This window comes from Platalea leucorodia (genome assembly GCF_965183815.1).
Source record: "Platalea leucorodia genome assembly, chromosome: 1".
NCBI lineage: Eukaryota > Metazoa > Chordata > Aves > Pelecaniformes > Threskiornithidae > Platalea > Platalea leucorodia.
In genome coordinates this window covers 91,392,526-91,413,927 of record NC_138823.1, presented here as the reverse complement: position 1 = coordinate 91,413,927, position 21,402 = coordinate 91,392,526, and the positions used below count along the sequence as shown (strand labels likewise).

At 46.5% G+C, this 21,402-nt stretch overlaps 1 protein-coding gene across 1 annotated transcript in view; it reads right to left on the bottom strand.

Annotated features, from left to right (window-relative positions):
- Positions 1-1,267: 1,267 nt before the first annotated feature.
- Positions 1,268-21,402, bottom strand: part of TNFRSF11A (TNF receptor superfamily member 11a) — a 28,726-nt gene continuing 8,591 nt past the window's right edge. Inside the window, exons 2-10 of the mRNA XM_082305617.1 lie at positions 16,886-16,967; positions 16,292-16,417; positions 15,616-15,759; positions 14,421-14,514; positions 13,956-14,050; positions 12,973-13,080; positions 11,013-11,065; positions 8,493-9,336; positions 1,268-4,227 (exon numbers count right to left, since the gene is read on the bottom strand). Coding sequence (XP_082161743.1) covers positions 3,848-4,227; positions 8,493-9,336; positions 11,013-11,065; positions 12,973-13,080; positions 13,956-14,050; positions 14,421-14,514; positions 15,616-15,759; positions 16,292-16,417; positions 16,886-16,967 — 1,926 coding nt within the window. The 3' untranslated portion in view covers positions 1,268-3,847. The remainder of the gene's footprint in view (positions 4,228-8,492; positions 9,337-11,012; positions 11,066-12,972; positions 13,081-13,955; positions 14,051-14,420; positions 14,515-15,615; positions 15,760-16,291; positions 16,418-16,885; positions 16,968-21,402) is intronic.

Sequence of the window (21,402 nt, the reverse complement as noted above, 5' to 3'; positions counted from 1 at the left end):
AGCATTCCTTGCAAGAAACCTAAGACAGCTTGGTCAAATACACTTCAATTTTCCAGTGACTATTATTTAAATGTCTATTAATAATATAGATTACATACTCCATAAATAACTTTTCCACATGAAGAATCTGCAGCCATTTTACCATGTCCAGTATCACGTGCTGGCAGAAGTGAATTCACCAATCGTTGTAGATGGCTTTTAAGGGTGGTGGTGAGGGGGCACTACTGCCTAATTCGATTGGAGGTATCTGATGAAACTATAGTTCTATTAAATACCTGATTAGCACAAAGACATCCTTCAGAAGGGTTCTGTTTTATAACAGACACAGGGGTGTAGTTGCTGAGATGCCATCACTATGATAAAAGGAAGGGAACCTGAATGGACAAGTAGAGATTACGACATTTTAGTGATGCTACTGCCAGGTATGCTGTAAGCCTTGCAGAGAGATTTCCAATCTCTGTGTGAGCACGTAGCAAAGTACACACATTAACAGCAGGTACTGTCTATATTGATCTTGTTTTCCGTGGGGATAAGAAGGGCTGCTCCGGTTCCCTTGAGCAAAAGACTGCTCCTCATTTTCCCATTGTTATATGCAGAACTACTGCTGCCCTTCCAGGCCTGAAGTGGCTGCGTTTCAAGAGCACCTAGTATATTCATTGTGGATAACGCATGCTGTGACTCCTCAGACTGAAAGACTTGTAAAAACGCATGCTGTGCAGGAGGAGGCTTCAGGAACGAGCTGGAATGAGTGCCCAGTTCTCGGCAGTAAAGCGTTACCACCCCAGATCTATGAGAGCTCCTGTTCGGTTCCACGCGCAGATGCGCTTGTGCGTTGTTGTGGCACATACTGGGGAAGGGAAGCGCTTTTTGTTAGAACAATTCTACATACAAAAAACGTTACAAAAGCCTAATCAGGAACGTTTTTATATTCACAGTTGATTTTTTTTTTTTTTGTCAAAATGAGCATGGGCATATAATAGTGCAGTTGATTCTCTTCGTTAATTTGTATGAAATCTTCACTCAAGTAGGTCTTTAAGATTTTTATTATCATTAATTGTGTGTATTACAATAGCAGCCAGAAGCCTCCAAATTAGTGCCCAATGCATAGGGCTCCCTTGTACAAACAGATGTTAAAAAACAGCCCCACCTCCAAACTGATGACAAATGAAATCATGAGGATAAAGAAGTCCCTTTGGGGCCCATGTCTAAGCAGCCAGGCAGAGACCCAGGGAACGTGCAGTATACTGGTGAGTAGGATATGGTTTCTTCACTTTTGGGTAGACTCTGGAGGAAGAAGAAGAATAGGATCTGTTGGCGCATCACATTTCCCATAAGGGAGCAGCCATAGTGCTGAGATCATTATGACCCATTTCTTCACGCTTGCTGATGATCCTAGTTTCAATCCTTGCTCAGTAGGATCCTGTGATTCAGTGAGTGAAAAACGTGTCCTCACTGAGGACTCGTCGTAAACTTCCCATTGTCTTCTCTGAAATCAGGATTTTGAGCCTGCTCTCTGGTGGCAGATACAAACCACGGGAAGAAAGAAGCTGCAGAGGGAGAAGGAGGAGGAGACAGACCCGCAGACAGGTAGCTTACCCAGAGCCGAACACAAGAATGCCGTCCCTCCTGGCCTGTAATTGGGGCTGGTTGAATGCTTTCCAGGAAAATAGGACTCAAAAGACGAAGTGGGAAAATATCTGCAGGACCTTGCATGAACATGATGGCGGCTCTCTTTCCTTGCCCCTATTGCACCAATGCCTAGGGGATACAGAATTAGGCCAGAAGGGGCTAGAAAGAGGTTGTTAAAGGATCCAGCAGGAAAGACAAAAGAATACCACGGAGATAAGAGAGAGCCTCAGTTACACACCTTCAAAGAAGCAGAGGTAGCTTGGCCATCACTGAATGGGACAACCTACCTGCCTGGACGAGTCTAGGCTAGGATGGTCTAGTTTGCTGAGGCCATGCAGAGGTGAAAGGGAGACTGGCTGTTCATGCACCATTTTTACCAGCCACCCAAGAGAGTGTCTTGCATGTCTGTGCTGAACTTTATATGCCAGGTATGTAAATAATGCAGAATTGTTCTCCTGAGAGGTAAAGGTGGCTAAGCCCATCCTTTTGTTTTACAGGTAAGAAGCTCATCATGAGCTTCGTCACTTTGTCAGCTTTATAGGTGCTCTTCACCCGCAGAGCAGTACTATTGCAAACAGAGCAGCTACACAGTGAACCCCTCGGCTTTAAAAACCTCCCCGGAGAAGAGCCCTCCTTACCAGAGATCTTTTTCGTCAGGGCAGATGAGATCACACTGGATAAGAGATCCCTTTGCTGTCTGAGAGGAAACACAGCACTGACCTTCCGGAAGGCTCAGACTGAAGATAGCCTCCTGCAGTGCTCGCATGCGCAGGAGAATGTCAGAAAATTACCCCTTGTAAGGAAATCATTAAAAGTGTTATCTTTTCCTCTGGGGAGTTCCTTGAGTTTCTGTTCCCTTAACCTCTCTCTCCACAGTGGCTGCTGGAAGAGGCTGCAGGATACAGGACCTGAACCAAAGCCAACTGGGTAGCTGAGACTTCTAACTACAACTACTATTCTTTAAATCCAACCCTTTGGTCCCATTGCTTATCAGCTCTCAGTGTGACAGTGGCTACACTCTGATTTCAGCTCAGATAGGCTGAGCTCTGGAAATAGCTTCACTCTACCTAAGTAAAGCTCTGCCTGCTAATGAAAATACCAGAGGGAATGGCAAAACTGTTTGGGCAGATGAAGGAACGTGTGTTTGACCCTGACCAAATTCTCCTTCTTTGGGTAATCCCTCCGTCTCCTGTCACTCAGGAAATGGCCATGGCTGGTTATTGTAGACCCTTCCTCCACCTGCTAGCAGCTCTGTGTCTTAAACCTCAGTGATGTTATTCATGCAGCAGCGTGCCAGGCACACGTCACTCTCATCTTCAGGGGTTTGAATTCCTCTGGTGAGGTGCAATAAGGCAGAGGTGAATCAGGGTCCAAAACTATAAATGCTCTTTGCTCAGGATTAATCTGATATGCTTGCAAGGCATATCAGCGCTATTTTGCCTGTTGTTGTGCACTTGGGGCAGCGTTACACCTATTCATACCCACAGGTTAATAAGGGACAGACCAGGATCTTGGCTCTGGCGCTGGTTTGAGACTGGAGCATCTGCTCCCTTGGGGAAAGATGGGAAGGGCTGATGCCACCTGCCTGGTCCCCATGGGGCGGTGAAGGTCGGCAGTGGCACTGGGCTCAGCAGCAGACATGGCTGCCACTTTCTTCCACCACCAGAGGCATCGAGGAGGCCCAAGACCCAGCAAAATGGGTGCAACTCAGTTGCAAAAAGAAAACCCCGAGGCGGAGCTCAGTGGCTTCTTTCAGTGCCGTCCTCCGCCATGTCGTCCCCTCTCCGGGAGCGCCCCGCGCGCCCGGCCAGCAACACTGCTCTCCTCCTCACAAAGTCCCCGGCCCGAAGGATCTCCTCAGCTCTCCTTTGCTGCTTGCGAGGGAGAGGTGCCAGGGAGCAGGGGGCAGGCGGGGAGCCCGCCGCCCCACGAGGGACAGGAGAGCACCCTGCCACTGCTTCTGCAATGGGGCAGCACGCCTGGCTTCACACATGCACCTGTCCCCACGGCTAACCTCCTCAGCGAGAGCACCACCACCACCGGCACGTGTGCCACAAGGGTCCTTTCCAGCTGTGAAATTTCCGAGGAGACACCAGGGGCGGCAACAGTCTCCGAATCTGTCGCGACACCCAGGATTTCAGCAGCCCTGCGGCAGCCACACACCCTCTCGTGGGCTGCCCGTCGGCGCCCTGGCCCGCAGCGAGGACACCGGCTCGCCTCAGTTCAACACTTTCTCCGAGAAGTGTCCCAGCTTCCCCTCCTCCTGCACGGGCTGCGAGGCCTGGCCGCGGCGGGACGGGCCCCGCTCCTGGGCCAGGGGTCTGGTAGTCCGCCATGGCCCCCCGCTCCCCACCAGCGGGCAGGTGCCCTGCAGCTCGGCACACTTCTCCTTGTAGTGCTGGGCGTTGCCGGCAAAAGTCTCGCAGCGGCTGAGGTTTTCCTCCTGCACGGGGCTGCCCACGTTCTCCTCGCTCGGCCCCGAGGCTGTTGCCCCCTCCTGGGAGTTTTGGCTAAGGTAGACAACAATGATGTCGCCCTTGAAATTCATTACTTGTCCACTTGAGATAAAGGTGGAGTTACTGTTTCCAGTCACATTTCCTGGGGAACGAGGGGGAAGAAAAGAAGACACACGTGATTAATATTTTCCCCTCACGAGATGGACGTTTAGCACAGCGAACTTAATCCGCTGTGGTGGCTTTACTCTTGTTCCATTATTTTTTCCCCATGACACGAGGATGCTCTTATAATCAATGCCTTCCACTGGACCTTTTCATTATTTCCATTTTTGCCTCCTCAGGGTGAAGCCTGTCATCCACAGGGAGCCTGTCTGGAAGGCTTGGAAACATTTTCTCTCTCAGTCATGCTCTGGGAAGCAAGAGAGAGCGCGACCATCTCATGCTCTCCGTGCTGCCTGAGGCACAAGCTGCATCCAAACTGCCTCTGCCCGTGGTTTGTGAGGAAATGGACATTATTTCTAATTCTGAATTTTTATTTTTAGAGTCCCAGGCATCACATTGGGGTTTTTTTCCCCTTTGGTAAACAATCAATCCTACTGTGTGGGCCAGGTAGCAGGCTTAGTGAATAAATACTGAAAGACTTAACGTCAGACCATACAGTCACAGAGTGTCCAAATGACACGGAGCTTATACGATTATCTTACATTGTCCTGATCCTCCATGTAGGTACACTCTGGTACTCACCCAGTGCCCTCATGGATTTACCTGGATATACGCTGACTCCAGTGAAGAGACAGAGTCTATATTATAGCAACCTAATGCAGTTATGGTTTCAGTCAGTCTACCTGCGGTTAGAGATTTTTCAGTATAAATTCAATCTTTCTGCCATTCAAGGACTGGGTCACTGACTCAAGTGACAGCAGGACCAGGCTCTGGGAATTAATAAACTTCCCTCAGAGCAGAAAGAAAATAACTGAGAACAAGCTTTCAACAACAAACTAACAAACTTGTTAAAGTTTGAAAATTAAACAAACCAAAGCAACCAGGTAAAAAAAAAAAAACAAAAACCAAAAAAGAAATCTTCCTAGCCTATGAACACTCTTCCTAAGAAATCTTTTTCCTGCTGTGCTTCACTTAATCATTACTTGCGGACTGATCCAACACCTTTTAGACATTTTGTGCCTTTCCTCATTTCGTTCCTGAACACCTGAGATGTTCCCATTTTCATTGCAGCTAAGCATGGCCCAGCCCAGAGAAATGCTGTTTTTCTAGCAGCCACAGGTGATGTTTGCACATCGGCAATGGACGCTGGGCTCCAGCTGTGCTGAGTTAGGACCTGTGCCTGCTCATAACCGAGTCTGGGTAGCACTTGAGCATCTCTCTAATAGTCCCCCTCAAGCACTCATATTTATTTTACCGAAACCACTGCATTGCTAGCTCTTTGCTTTCTTTTCAAGTGTTGTTGATTAACATGAGGTGTCAATGAGAGTTTTCTCTGCAGGAGTTTTTTCCCTGCTGGTTGCTTCCCCTGTGTTCAATTCGGTTCAGCTGTTTGCCATCAACACAACTGTTAGGCATAACGGGGGTATAAAAATAACTGTTTGCCTTTATACAGATTGCCCATCACTCGCAAACTGTACTGTGGAAAAATTTACCAGTGCTCAGTACGAGATCAAGAATTTAGAAATATATGTGACAGTGGGGAGGAAAAAAGCAGATTAACACATTTATAATGTTTAGTTGAATGCGGCTGGCAAATCTTCACTGCTTCTGAAGACATTGTGCTGAAACAAAAGGATATTTGAGGCCCAAAAGCACAGAAAACAGACACAAGAGCTTCCTAGACTGCACTAAGAGATGTACTTCCAACCTGAAAGTATAAGGGACACTTTCAGAGGATAAGTGAAGGCATCATTCTCTGCAACGTTTCAGCCTTTTGATCTTGTCAGACTACCTGATGATATTAATTACAATGACAGATCAATTTTTGTGGTAATTATTCACTAAGAATTGGAACAATGCAGGTGATTAATTTTCTTTGAGCCAGCTAACGGCCTCTAGGTGGTAAGAAGTGTTTGTTGCTGCCGAAGCGGGCTGGTTTGGGATCTGGAAGTGAAAGGCTCTGCAAAACCATTCCTAACCGTGAGTCACCTAAGCCTTCCTGCACTCATGCTTTATGCTGTAGCCCTACACATGACTCGAGGTGGTCACGAACCGATGCTTCATGTTCTGACTGCCTCCAGGCTTGGAGGGTTTGAAAGAGCACTTGAAGGCTTACCTCCATCTCTGGTGGTGACCCCGGTACGTGGCACCTGTCCAGAGGTTTATTCAGCCTCTAGGGTTGCTCTACTGGAGGGACAGAGTTTGCAATTTCTGTTGTCATTTTGAGTGCAAGGGAACTAAACCCAAAACTGGATAGAATTACCCACGGCCTTTTTCTTCCCATATTTTCATCCACACTCTTTTGTACCTTTCTGTTTAGCTACCATGACTGCGTGCAATGCCCGGTGGCTTCAGTTGCTCTGAGAAGCTTTACAGAAAGTTATTTCGCGTACACCTTTATTCCATCTGAGCGTTTCACGTGGCCCAGCAAAATGACCGATGCCATTGCAGCTGCACTTGCAGCCCCAGTGCAGATGGGGCACTTCAGTGTGGAAGCTATGGCTAAGCCCGGTCTTGCTCCTCGTGCCACCAGCTGTCACCAGCGGGGCACGGCCATTCTGTGGACAGAGAAAAAACCTCTGCCAGCAAGTCACATATTACCTACAGATTAACTAACCCACGCTTTCATGCTGCCCACAGCTCAGTCAGTACCTGCTGGCAGCCCTGCCTAAAAAATGGCAAATTAGGAACGCTGTATCTGTGCTCAGCTTTCACCAGATGGCACTATAGCATGTACATACCCAACGGCACAGACGCAATTAAAATCCCATATAAAGAATTGTGCTGCAGATCTAAGATGGCACTTTCTAGCACATTGCTTAAATCCAAGCTCTCCTATTTGCCCTATTGTTCCTTAATATTTTCTCTTCCTCTTCGTGTCAGATTTAGAAAGAAAAGCAGTACTTCTGCAGTGCCAAATACGACTTGACTTTCAGTTGTACCTCAGAGTCACCTTCCAACAACAACAACAACAACAACAAAAAAAAGATAATCTGTGTTCTCTTTACTACTGCTGAATTTTGTACAGACCAGGCAGTGAAACTGTGTCAAGATTTCAGGAAACTGAAACAGCAGAAAGAGTATCTGCTCTTAGAAAGATGAACACTGTGCACTTTCAGATTCCCTCATGGCGTGCATGTTGAGAAGGGAAGGGCCTTCAAAAGTGTTGCTTTTGGGCTTTGGCAGGCTCACAAGAATGTCTCTGTAAGAAACTGTAAGGCACGACATGGTTTTAAAGAAGGGCAACTGCTTACGACTGCTGTGTGTATTACAGTAATACTTAAATGTCCCAGTCAAAACTAAGGTCTCATTACGCTTGGCAGTGCATCGACATAAATAAAAATAGAGCATCTGACTTTAAGAGATTATAATCTAAAATGACTAATAACACATGACAGGCAGATTGCAGACTTTTATACTGAAAAAAAGTCTGAGGGAGGAAGGTTTTATCCAGAAAAGACTCATAACTTCCCTTCTGCTAGTTTTGCTTCAGTGATTTTTTTCCCTGCTTTCATTTGACAATTTTGATATATTTACTCAATTAGTAAATTGGTAGTCAATTAGTAAATTGGCGACAGCGTTTCAGAGTTGTTTAGGGGACAGCGCACTTGTGTATGGAGAAAAAATGTCTGTATGAAATTATTTTTAGGTGAACACTTACATCCTAGCAAATTAAAACACAGAGAAAGAGCTAAAAGCAGAAAATTGAACATAATCTCTTAGACCCAGTCGTGGCCACCAGGTTACAGCTCCAGCTGGAGTTTCACTGACCACCGTATAAATGTAACTGGACTTAAACCTAATGGCAAAAATGCGCGTGCAGACTGTTGAATGGAAAATCGTCTGTCTGAGCATTACGCTCCTTTCTTGACTCAGCCTCTAGGTCCCTATACTCTCCTCCTTCTAAGTTTTCTCCAATACACACACTTGCTACCACCAAAATACTTCAGTAACAGAATTGCCTGGCCTTTGCAGTGACAGCCAGAAGATGGGTTCTGCATTGCTGGTTAGATCAGGGCAGGACAATGGTCCCTCACAGTGCTCATCCTATTTGCAGAATTCACTACAAACCAAATGGCCATGCTCTTTCATTTTTGTCTTTCAGATTAGCGTCAGGGCAATTAACTGAAAAGGCATCATTTTTTTCTTCTCTCCTCCTCCTAAATCAGACCCTCTGAATAATACTGAGCTAGCACAGAGAATAATCCTATACGACTGTGTATGGGTCAAGCCTAATGGGCTTACCAGATGCTGGAGGGAGGTCTGAAGTGCTGCTGTTTGTCCCTGAAGTGCTTCTGTTTGTGTTCTGGTACTTCGTGTTGTTACTGTCCAAAGATGCATCTTCCATACCATGATCACTTGCTAGAGTGCTCTGACCAGCAGAGAGAAAATTCAAGCCACAGGTGCACTGTGCATAGGATCCAGTTTCTGGGGAGGTGGAGGCACTGTCAGCCGCAGCACAACAGGGTTTGCTCCACTTTCTGGCAGATTCCCTGTACGAAATGCCACACCTCACACAGATCTTCTCTGAGTCATAGTTTGTTGCAAAACGATCTGTGTCTTTGTTGCCTGTTTCCTTCAGGCAACTGTGGGCACGCTGGCAAGATTTCTGAAGAAGTTTGTCCGTGGCAACGTGTGCCCCATCTGTGTTGGCAGAAGGGTGAGAGCCTTGAGAGACTGATACGTCCTCTGTGCTCCCAATCCCTGAAAAGTACTGATTTAGGCTGTCGTTCTCCCCTGCCTCCATTGGTTCTGAAAACGACGACACGGTTTTACTGGCAGTCCAACTCAGTAAAGATAAATAATCAGTGGTATTGAGATCCTTATCCATGTATTCGTCTTCCGTGGGAACTGGCGGGAAATGGTCACCATCAGTCTCGGTTACCACAGAAACCTCTTGGAGGCTCCCTCCCACCTCGCATGGCGCCATGCTGGGGCTCCCGTCCCTGCAAGGAGCGTGACCGCTGGTGCAGCAGGAGTTTCCAGAGGCAGGAGAGCCGGGGGGGCCCAGGAGACACACGCCTTCAGCGGTCTGGGGGACAGCAGTATTCGTGGTGTTCACGGTAACAAATGCATCCCTTGGGGGCTCCTGAAAGAAAGCCAAAAGAAAAACGTGTTTAATAAACAGATCAGCAGAAGGTTATTTTCTAGACAAAGAAGGAACAGGGAGATCTCAATTCTTCCTCAGTGTGGAGCTGCTGAGGTTGAGCAGCACTGCTGTATTTGAGTGTTGAAGTGTAATTCTGTTCTGCTGTGAAACTGTAACCAGTGATGCTGGGCTCAGTGGGTGTTCAGAAAAAAATCTGGCAGCCTGGAGGGCAATAACATTTCATTTTGGGAGAGGACTATTCCTAGTTCTTAAGAAGGTACTTGAGAGTTAATAAATCTCTAAGAGTTGCTGGATTCTGCTGTTCTTTATGGACTATCAATAAGACCTACCTAAATGCTTATAAGGTTTGGAACCCCCCCCAAATCATTTATATGTCTGAAGGGCTGTTGATCTGCAAAGGCCTTACTGGGTGCAGAATCTTCATTATCAGTAATGATGGAAGAAAGAAACTGGTTTGATTCAGAGGGCCCAAGACAGGCTAGAAAAAAAGAAGTCACATGGGCAAGGTTGCTTTAACCTGAAAAATGTTAGGACAGCAAATGCAAAGGCCCATGACGTCACGTTGCCAGTACTTGTCAAAGTAAAGCTATGTTTTTGGTTGTGGCTCCACAAAAAAGGGTTGGGAAATACTTCAAGGGTTCCCTTCCCTTGTGCAAGTAGTGCTGTAATGATGGGTATTTGGGAACTGCTACCTTTCATTTCTAGCATCTGTTCACATCTTCCAGGATGGAGGGGAGAGTGTAAATGCTCCCAGCCACTAATTGCTGTTGATCCGCTCCTCCATCCTGGAGGACCTGAGCAGCTGCCAATGCAGGAGCTTGCATGAACACTTATGAGACAAAAGAGGAACTGCCTGCTCAAAAAGGTAGGTTTGTTTTTTTGTATTTTTTTGTTGTTGTTGCAATGGAATTTGAGTCTTTCAATAGCTAAGCTAGACAGAGCTCCTAGGTGGGGTGGTGGGGAGAGCGTGCACCTGGGACACCTCAGTCCACGTCCATGGTATGAAGCAAGCAGTGCACATGAACTTGAACCTGTGCACCCATCTAAGTATTTCAAGCGTACGATCTGGGACCATTCTGGAGCAAAACCTCTTGGAAGGCCTTACTTTTTTCACAGCCAAATGGACCAGAGGGATTTCTGTGAGCACTAGAAGTCAGGGGTCTCACTGCCAGTTTCTTCATCTGATGGCTCTGTGCTTACTGCCTTGCATGTCTGGCATTCCTGGCATTGCCCCAAATCCAGGCTGCTGCCCTGTGAGGACTCTGGTATGTAAAAAGGTGCAAAATCAATGAAGCTGTTCCGGCTCTTAGGATTTAGAAGGGCTCTCTCCTAGGCAGTCTCAGGTGTTCAGCAACTGGTGGGCTCATGTTTAACTTTCCCCTCATAAATATTTAACCATCACAGAGACTTTTACCACCGTTAAAACTGGCTGAAACCAGAGAGCAGGTTCAGAAGCTATTTGAGAACGGTGATTTCATATGCCTCACATTTACAGAAAACCAGACTGAAAAAGCCAAAGCTGCAAGCGTTTTTTGAGGAAGTCAAAACTTGCTTTCTAGCCAAACATTAACATGGAGTCTGCTTCAGGGGGGGTGTCAGGAATGCCATGAGGAAAACATAAATCAGAGAGAAAATGTTAGCGTCTTTGACTTTACCTTTGTTCCTTTTATTTGGCTGCACACTTCATTAGCCCAATTCTGTAGATCTGCTGTAGGGAAAACAAAAAGAGTAGCTGTAACGTATAGCAGGCACTGAAGTTAGCCACAGACCTAAACACCCACAGTCATTCACAATCCGCAATATCACATTAAATGAAAACCAGTAAGACTGTTTTTACTGACTGTTCAAGTGCCCCAGTGTCGGTCTAGCTGAGGAATCATTGTAACTGGAACAAGGATATATTTCTGTGGAACAAATGTTTCCAAGCTCCTAAAATAGACCACGGTTAAACCGTGTTCCACATCAAATGGGGTTTCTTTCCTGGTCATATGTCACACCAGGCTATGACTGGCCCGATACCGACCCCCTTGCAGCCGTACGGTCTATTTCAAGAGAAGTCACATGGATGGCCCAAAGACCATTCTCAGACAGGAGTGAGGAGCCTGGAGAGAAGAGGGTAAGCCACGGAAACCACGGGATGGCAGGCTCAAATACCGCGTATTCCACTTCATCAGGGTGTACTTAATGGGGAAATTCACTTAATCGGAGTTATCTCCCAAGGAAAAGCTTGAAGTCCAACAATGCTTTATGGTAAAGCCTGCCACTTAATAGAGTCAGCAATTCTTGTTTTCTGTTTATACTTTCAGGAGATTTTGTAGGGCTCAGGTCCCATGTACATTTGAAGCTTGTGCTGGTTTTGTATGTCTGAAGATAGATCAGCTATGTAGCCACTGCCAGTTCCCAGCAATGACTCTGTTCCTCTGATGTTAAGTCTGCCCATTTACCATCAGCCCCCAAGCAGGCAGAGCTTCTTCCTGAGCCTGCAAGTCTCAGGGGCTCCGGTTCGTAGGATTTACCACGCAAAGGCAACGAAGCACTGTCACTGTAGAGCAGCAGGGCAATAGAAATGTCAAATAAAGAGCATTCCCCCCTAACCTGCTTTGCATCGTAAGTATTTGGTTTGCAAGGAGAGTCAACATTTCCTCCAGCCCATCCCAGGAATTCCAGATTTAGCACAACCCGTGTTTAAGTGTGGCAGAGGCAGCCTATTTCTAAAACACAGGCTGAAGCATGCTTTATGAGAGAGGGTTGCTGTCTTCCCTTCCACTGCTCCCAAAACATTTCATAAATTGCTAGGGCTTAGGAAAGGAGATGATGGAAAAACTACACTAGGAAAAGCTTTCCATGTGTAGGGGGAGAAAATAAAAAATGAACAGAAAAATATGGGTATGTCCTAACTCCAAACTAAGGACGTCCAGGGTTTAACACAGAGTTGAGTAACTGTTGAAGGTATTTCCATTGTATTCATAATATATTCAGTGGCCCACCGTTATCCAGTATGCCTTTGCTAGAATTTTTCTGTTTTTCTACTTCTGCTGTTTATTCTATTTCCTTCTAGTATTTCTTCCATACCTCATCAGAACTTCAGCCTTGAGCTAAAAACATTGCCTCCATCATATTTCAAATACACATCAGGCCTTTGTCTTCAAATCCACATTTTTATCCTGTCCAGATGCAGGTTTCAGGGGAGGAGGGAAAGTGGGAGGAAGGAGACAGAAGGTGGTGCCAGCCCCCTAAGTCCTTCCCTGCTTCCCTTCGGCCAAGGGGTCTGCTGTGCCACGCGGTGCAGAGCTGCCGTGCTGCTATAAAAGCCCCCAGCACCAGCCCTCCTCCACCCACATAGCGGTTGCGTCCGCCCTGAGGGCCGTCACCCCACGGTCAGGCCTGCAGGAGGATACCAAGCGACATGCATTATGCCTAAGTGTAAGGCACTCCTGGCCTAGAGGAAAGGAATTTTGCACTCGTTTAAGCATATCCATATGGACAGATATAGGGATAGCACAGAACTTCCAAGATAACTCCTGAGTTTCTTAATCTGGTGGTTACCCATGAAATCAGAGTGCACAGAGAGCCATGCAGTTGTCACATTCATGAATATCATTAGCTATCACGTACCTGTCAGCTTTTTTCCCTTATTCTTGTAGTATATGATGAAGACGACAATGCCAATTAGTGCCACAAAAAACAAGACGACAATCAACACGTATAAGATCCTGGTTGTTCCTGCACGATGTAAAAAAGGTAGTGCCATCAACATGTAGCTTGTACTCAGCAGTATGACCATCCTTGCTCATTTTACCTGCTTTTCCACAGGAGAGGGTTTTTTTTCCTTCCTATTTAATTTTCAGTTTCTATAATAAGGACAAAAGCTCTAGCACTCATGCAGTTCTGTGACAGGCAGCCTTACTGAAGGTACCTGGTACCGAGCCATCTTTGTAAAAACCAGAGTCTTGGTGTCTCAGAGAGGCGTGATCCAGTCTTGCTCCTCTGAAAGTTCCCTTGCAAGGTGCCAGCAGCCCATGGGCTGTGCTTGCTCTGCCTCAGGGGACGGAGGACATATCTCTCATGAAGGCTATAAACTTCAGCTGGCAAAATTTGTCCTTTATTTCAGGTTATGAAGGATCCCTGCATGCCAGGCAAGCAGCTTCCCTGGTACCATATCCACACTGGAGAGGGAAATGGGCAGTGGGCAAGAAGGGAGAACTACGTTCAGCTGAGACTGTATCTATTGCTATAAAAGAAGCATGGAGAGAAGCTGCTAGCCTTTATACAGATACTGTGTGCATGGAAATCAGCAGGCTGAAAGAAGAGAGCTGTAAATGTGATGGAGGTCATGGGTATAACAGCAATGCTGCTTGCCATGCAGTTTCAGTGGGAGGTGTAAAGCTCTGCTTAGTAGTGGACACAGGCCCTAGAGCTGCCAGGCTTAAAGTAATCTTTAAAGGTTGAATTTTCCAAGAGCACTGTCCTGGTCTACAGCTGCTCCCCATAGAGTCACCCACAATGGGAATGGAGCTAAGCCAGCCAAGAACCCTCGTAAACACATCCCTCCTCCTCCCTGGTACTTTCTAACAGGTAATCTGTATGAGGACACATACCGTCTTCCGATGGCTCAGGCATCTTCCGTTCTGCGCAAACTGCATCTGACTTGTCAGTCCCAGGCACTATTTCTGCCATTCCTAGAGCTGTACAGCTGAAAAAGAAAGACGAAGAGGCCAGGTTCACAAGGAGGGAGTTGTCATGGCTCCTACACTTATGCAGAGTAGTACTTTCTGTTGTAACATACAACATTTATCCTGCATTTCTCCACCCTTAAGAAGCTCAGATACCTTCTTTATTTTCAGCTGTGTTAACTCAGCAGTTCTGTTGGTACTGCTCTCTCTTGCTCCCCACCAAGGAGAATTCAAGCTTCAGTGTGAGAACACTTTTATCGCTGCACAGCCAACAGAGACGCTCTGTGCGCTCCGCAGACAGCCTGAAACACCCCACTGAAAAATGCTTTTGCCCAAGCTTCTCCCTGCCCTGCGGCTAGCGCAGTCCTTCTGCAAGATACAGGGACTTACTTGGTCCAGGATTTACACTCGTCAGTGGATGAAGCGACCTTTGAGAAGTAGCCTCTGGGACATGGTGTACACATTGTGTCCTTGTCTTGTTGCACTGTGTGTAGTAAAGGAAGAAAAACTTCATAGCTGAGTTTCCGTGAGTTCTTTTCAGGTAAGGGGAAGGTGACTATGCTCCCCATATTCCTGCTCCACTCCCCCACCCTGCCCCACCCCGAAAACTTCCCTGAAGAGAGAAGGATTTTAGATTACATTAGAGCAACAATGACAGTCACATGTAAGTATGCTAGTCTCACCTGAGCACTTATCTACACGATCAAAATGAGAAATGACCGGGAGCCATTTGCAGTTATCGTAAAATAACACACAGCTATTATATCCTTCCCCTTCTATTAACTTCCTTGTATGTCCATGCTGTGCCACAGACAGTAACGCTAACTGGTATTGTCACTTTTATGAAGCCACAGTAAACAAAACGCTGTATCAAGATTTGCTAGACTGGAGAAAAAACAGCACCACTGTGCTCCAGGCCCATGCAGCATTTCATCCTCCGTTACTCTATTACGTGCTGCTTTTTTGGGGTTCCTTGTGCTTGGTGCAACTCTTCCCAGTGTTGATTAAAACTCTGAACTTGACCATCCCTATTTTCCACCCACAAAACACCTGCATTTTGTTTTCAATCAGACTTAGGACTAAATTAAATGTCTGTAATAAATCTTTGCATTACAAGTCATCTAAAACAAAGAATACTTGCACTACCTGAAAGGTGTTAATCGCTTTTAACTTGCTTGTAACATTATAAAATGGCAAAGCAAAGTCATTGGACAAAAACTGATTTCAAATCCGACCTCAGCAACAATCCCCAATGGACTGCTTCTCTGAATACTGGAGAAATGCATATCCTAGCGACTCACAGTCAGACACCTCCGCAAACATTAGAAATGCACTGAACACCTATCTTGCAAAAGTCACTTGATCCAAGATACTATTTAAGCTACAGAGGCAGAAGCCTTCAAAATGCGAAGAGTCCAGGAGGGTTATATGCAGTAGTAATGATAACCCAGGTATGCATCTTCTGTTGCCAGTCATCTGAGAGTCTAAAGTATCCTCTCTAACATCACAACCCACAGGATGCTGGCCCCATCCTGTAGGCCTGAGCCAGACATTTCACTTTGTATGTTCCCTTTCTGTATCTTACCAGGATGCTCGACTCCGAATCCTGGAGCACATATGGTGTTTCGCTGACAGCAGTCGCAGTCTTCATTCCAGTGGTAGCCCATCGTACAAGCACACTGCCGCTGGAACGTGCTGTTCCCTGGGCTCACTTCTCTCAAAGCTTTCCCTAAAAGAAAAAGCAGATGAGAGTAAAAATGTCTCTGATAATAAGCTTCAAGTTTATTAACCTCCCGTTATACCTATTTGCTTTGCTTGAATGCTAAATGTAAAACCATTCATGTTAGAGGAAATGTTATCTTTGAAGAAGCACGGGAGACCCTTGATCAGCACAGGGCTCCTCGCTGATGGCGCTCCTGAGCAACACTTGTCCTTGTAGCTGCTGTACAAAATAAACAGAGCTTTTGCAAGGGTGAAACTAACGTGTTAGGAGAAGTGAATGCACAGTATGCTGGGCAAAAGGACAACCTTTAAGACCCAGCTCACAGGAGTAAATGGCCCCAGTGAAGATAATCATTATCAGCAGCACGGAGACTGTGGTCGCGGTGCTCAGCACAGGCGAGCTCCCTCTCTGCCAGGCTCTTCTGCAAGCCCAGCCTCCAGTGTCAGCTATGTGAACAAAGCAACTTCCCTAGATCCACTTTCCCATCTTCATGCTTCACTAATTTGGATTAAAAGGTTCTTCAGTATGAACAGCTCACCTTGATCACATATTTTATGTAGTAAGCATTTATCTTCTTCATTCCAGACATCCATATACTCGTTTGGGCCACACGGCTGGCACATGGTATCAGAAGTACCAGTGCATCTAGCAGACATATACTTTCCTGTGAATGAGAGAAGGACAAGTAGGTCATTTGCAAGTTGCACACCAGCTGCCTAAGGAGCTTAGGGAAAATAACAGCTTGGGCTGACACTGCTGTACTGCTGTGGACAATCATTTCTTCCTGCCACCTTGCCAGGTCCTCAGCCTGGCCCTCATTTACTGTGGCACCGAAGCATCCATGAAGCTTATGGCCTGGGAGCAGTCCTGTCTATGCACACAAGAATCAAGCTGCTTTCTCTCTCCCGCAGTGGTTAAGCGCTATCTCAACAAAATAGCTGCTATGGCTTTTGCTGAGGTCAGCAGGACCACTCCTGCACTAGAAGGTACTCGTAAGCCTGAAATCATGCACCTGTGACGGTATGTGCCAACAGATTAGCAGAGTCACAAGAGCAAGCTGCCTACCGACCCACAGAGCTGTTTCTAAGGAGCTTTTCAGTTACGAAGCCGGTACAGCCCAGTGCTCACATACCTGGCTCACACTTTGTGCAGCACCGTCCAGAGTATTCATAGTGTTGCTCGCTTTCACACGGCGGAGTGATTTGTAGTGACAACTGGAGCGGAGAAGGAGGGAGAGGAGATGAGAACCAATATACCTGGAGAGCTTCAGACCTACCTAGTCACAGTGCTGGCAGAGAGGAGGAAGACTTCTGTATAGCATTTTAGATAGCTAAGCAGTAAAAATTACCCAACATTTATGACTTCAAAGGTGCTTTATAGACATGCTAAAAATGTCTGTAGACACAGGGACTTGTAGCATAGGCAAGTGATAAATAAATAACACAGTCTTGCAATTTGTCATGAACTTTTGGCCTGCTGTATAACCTTTTCTTACAGTACTCTATTATTTGAAATCTATGACTTTGAAACAATTGTAAAGAAAAAAAATTGGCATAGAGATACTTCTGTAGTCTCTTCCACAGATATGACCTCAGCCCATGACCTGGGCAAGTGACAGTTTTAATGTATAGCATTAAACAAACAAGTAAGGTGAACGATTTATACTCCTGAAAAAGAAGAAGTTCTCAGCTTCCCACTGGGATACACAATACTCCTGGCTAGCTCCAGAAAATATCGGACTTTAATTTTGCAGCTTTTTATGGCTCCCACTGTGTCCTGCAGAGATGGTCTCATGGAACTGAGGCAGCCATCCAAAGAGGTGATACAATTAAGCCAACAGCTTTTTCCCTCGCAAAAAACCAAAACCAAACCAACACAAACCACCCCCCCAAACCACCTGAAACTGTTACGTGGGAGGGCATCTGCAAAGCAGGTAGCACTGTTGCCTCTAGATCTTAGGGGCCTTTGCATCCCCTCCCTGCTCTCGGCTGCCTGTACACACAGTGGTCCTGCCCGCAGCCCAGCCCATGCGGCTCCCTCGGCCAGTCTTCGGGGCATGGCTCGTGCTGGGGATCCTGGCCAGCCAAGCACTGTGCCCAGCCCCTTGCTGGCCCTGCTGTGGCTGCCCGGGAGTCTCCCAGCAGCCGTCCTCCAGGCCAACTCAACACCTTACAACCAGTTGTTGATCATGCAATAGATAAGATGGTTCAAAATCCAGCCTGTAGCAAGGGACCCTTCATTATTGGATACAGTTGTTAAAATCTCATTGACTTGGAGAAAGCTGCAATAAAGCTTCTGCTGCTGGTTAAAGGGAGCTTTTGTCATCTAATAGCATATGACAGCCCTGTGTCTACTGACACTGGTTTCCATTCCTCTACTTAGCATTCTCCCCTTGTTTCCTCCCTTCCTCTTTACTTCTCCTCTTTCGTCCTTTTCTAGTTTCAGCAATTGCAATCTCTTTAAATAGAAAATATTTTTCCATAAGCACCTTGTCCTCTTCTAATGCTGGCAAGTGTCTTGTAACTTAAAGACGACCAAAAATGTCGAAATTTTTCTTTAAAACACCACCTTTTGGCTTGGAGTTTGAGACATGGGTTGGCGCGTAACTTGTGTTTATCAAAACTGCACTAGCTGTGTCTGCAACAGAGTAAGTACCTCAAGTCAGGTACTTTTTGCAGGTTAAAGCCATTTTTTATCATGACAGCAATCCCAGGTCAAATTAAGAGTCCAGTCTTGCAAGAAATCTTCTGTTGTCTCATTGTTTCCTTGTCTCTTTCTTTCCATTCATTAGCAGTACCTTTCTTGTGATTAGATTATACGTTTTTCAGAACAAAGATCGCGTTCTGCCTTTGCGCAGCACCTCCCAGGAGGGGCACAGGATAACGATCAGTGCTGGCAAGGCGAGAGGCGGTCTAGGAAAGGGAAAGCCGATCTAGGAAAGGGAAAGCCGGGCCAGCCTGGCAGCTGAACAGGGACACCGCTCAGTGCCCCAGGGGAAGCGCTGAAAACACTTCTGTAATCAAAGGCACCTGTCTGTAAGGCACTTCAGGCTGCAACACTAAGCTGGCCAGCACGAGGATGAGGCAACACTGCAGGACCGAGCAGCAGAGGGAAGGTCTTGAGCAACTGATTCCCTATTCCCAGCCATCCGAAAAGGCAACAAAAGTGATGAGACCAACAACAGGTCCAGTTGCTCGCTTTTTGTAACAGAATGTCCTCTTCTTCCTCGTTTGCCCCAGTTTGATAGTTCCTCTTTAGAAGAAAAGACTAAAAAATTACTGAAGTGTCAAACAAGGGCAAAGTCATCCTTTTTAAGGAAGGATATGCAAATCTGCTGAAGAGCATTCAGCTAAAGGGCCTGGAATAATTTCTGAGAATCACAACTCAGCCTGAGGAGAAGCAGCAATCCCCTGGCGTTGAGGCTAGGGGAGCAGGCTAATTGCTGGGCTACCTTTTGGAAATCATTTCATACCTCCCTGTTTTACCATATAAAGAGGGCTATTGTTACAGTATACTCACAGCTGCAGCTGCATAAATCTACACTATGTCAATAAGTAGTCTCTTCTGTGACCGTGTCCTTCCCCTTTTCACACAAGCCAATGCATTCACAGACCTGCAACACTCCCTCCTTTGATTTATGCTCAACAACATAAAGATGAGGCTCTCGGCGTCCACGTGCTAACCCCCACGTGAGCCCAGCCTCCTCACGAAGGCAAGGGATTTTGGCCTGGTATGGACTGGCTGGACCTGCCGAGCATGGAAGCTGGGGGCAGAGAGGACAGGAAGGGAAACAAAAGCAACCTGGGGTTTTCTTAGGGTGGGAGCCCATCCAGTGAACTTGGGCCCTTTTGCTAACACAGCCCCACTGAAGTCAGGTTATCCCTTGTTTAACCCTCTGCCAGGGGACCGCGCGTGTCTCATCATCAAACTGTACGTCAGCTTCCCCCGGGGGCTGAGAAGTACTCGTGCTGCTGGCAGCGCAATGACCCGACGCGTCGCCATCACCAGCGCATTCCCACCGCAGTGTCCTTTTGAGACGGGGAAGTGCAATTCATTTCGCAGATGAGGAACTCGCACCCGGAGGCCGGCTGGCTTTATGGAGGTGACAGGAAACCAGACCAAGTCTCCCAAGTCTCACATTTGCCCTGTAGCCCTTGGAACATCCTTCCTCTCATCGGGCGCTGGCCGGTGGGACGGAGCGATCTAGCTGTCACTGAGCTCTTATCTCGAGAGAGAAGGGGCCTCGATGAATGTGAAGATGTCAGCCTCCTCTGAAGTGATTAAATAAGACATTAACCAGCCTGGTCATTCCTTTAACGGGCTCACTATTGGTGAAGCTGTTCATTAAATACCACCACCACCACATACAAATGAGTGCTTCAAAGAGCTCTAGGTATCCTGTGTAAATTTGTCACTTAAGAAGTGTGTGAAGCACACAAGTTTGCACTAGTTCCTAAAAAAGTCAGCTTTCCCGCTTGATTAACATTACCTCAGAACAAGTGCATCTGACAGGCGAAGCATCTAGGGGAAAAAAGACAAACCTCCTCTGGGCTTGGTGGCTCTGGTTTGGTAAAGCATGCCAACACCTGCTTACCTTACATCAAGGGGTAACTATCTTAAGATGACACCTCCTTGCTCAGTGTAGTTGTTTCTGGAGAGTATTCAAGTCATCTGTCGTCATTGCACTGAGCAAAGCACTCTTTTTTTCCAATTTAGTACTGCAGACCCAAAGTACCTATGGGAGAGCCAACTATGGTGTGTTCTGCCTTGCACATGAGCAGCACCATTGACTTCTTTGGAAAAACAGGCATGCTCATGTCAAGGTTTGCAGCAGGATTGTGTTTTGGTGTTGAGCTGCAGGCAGCCTTTTCAGCTTCTTTCCTCCCTCCCCCCCCATTTGTCGAAAAGGACGCTAAGCAAGAGTGTGCTTGTAGGGTCAGAGAGCTTCGATGACTCAGAGCTACAAAGCACCACTGCGTTACTCAGACCTTGAAAAAACACACACACAGGTGCTTCTGAAGGGGGAACCAGCAGCATTCAGATTCCTGTCCTCAGGCTTAAGGAAATATTTATTCTTGGTGCCATTGAGCAATCGGATGGCAGCAGAAGCTGTGTGTCATGGATGCTAAAATTACTTGCTTGCTCAGATGAATATTCAGACAGACATTTCAGAGAAGATAGAGTTGCATGGGCCTCTTTCCTTTAAAATAAAAAATCTGGAAGAACAAGCTCGGGGGTTTCCGCAGTCTTTTTCCCATGTCGCTTCTGAACAAGAACCTGAGGCCTCAATGGGAATTGCTCATTAGCGATAATCTGTTTTGCAAAATTTGAAACATAAAGGGACACGTCAAGGGGTAACTATCTTAAGATGACACCTCCTTGCTCAGTGTGGTTGTTTCTGGAGAGTATTCAAGTCATCTGTCATCATTGCACTGAGCAAAGCACTCTTTTTTTCCAATTTAGTACTGCAGACCCAAAGTACCTATGGGAGAGCCAACTATGGTGTGTTCTGCCTTGCACACCACTTGTTCTTTATATTTTGGAGTCTGAGTTTATTCAGAGCATTTGCTTTTGAGGTCCGTAGCCTTGCCTGCTGTAGAACGATAATATTTCTGTGGATCTGGGGCTTTATTTGCCTTTGTGAAGAGG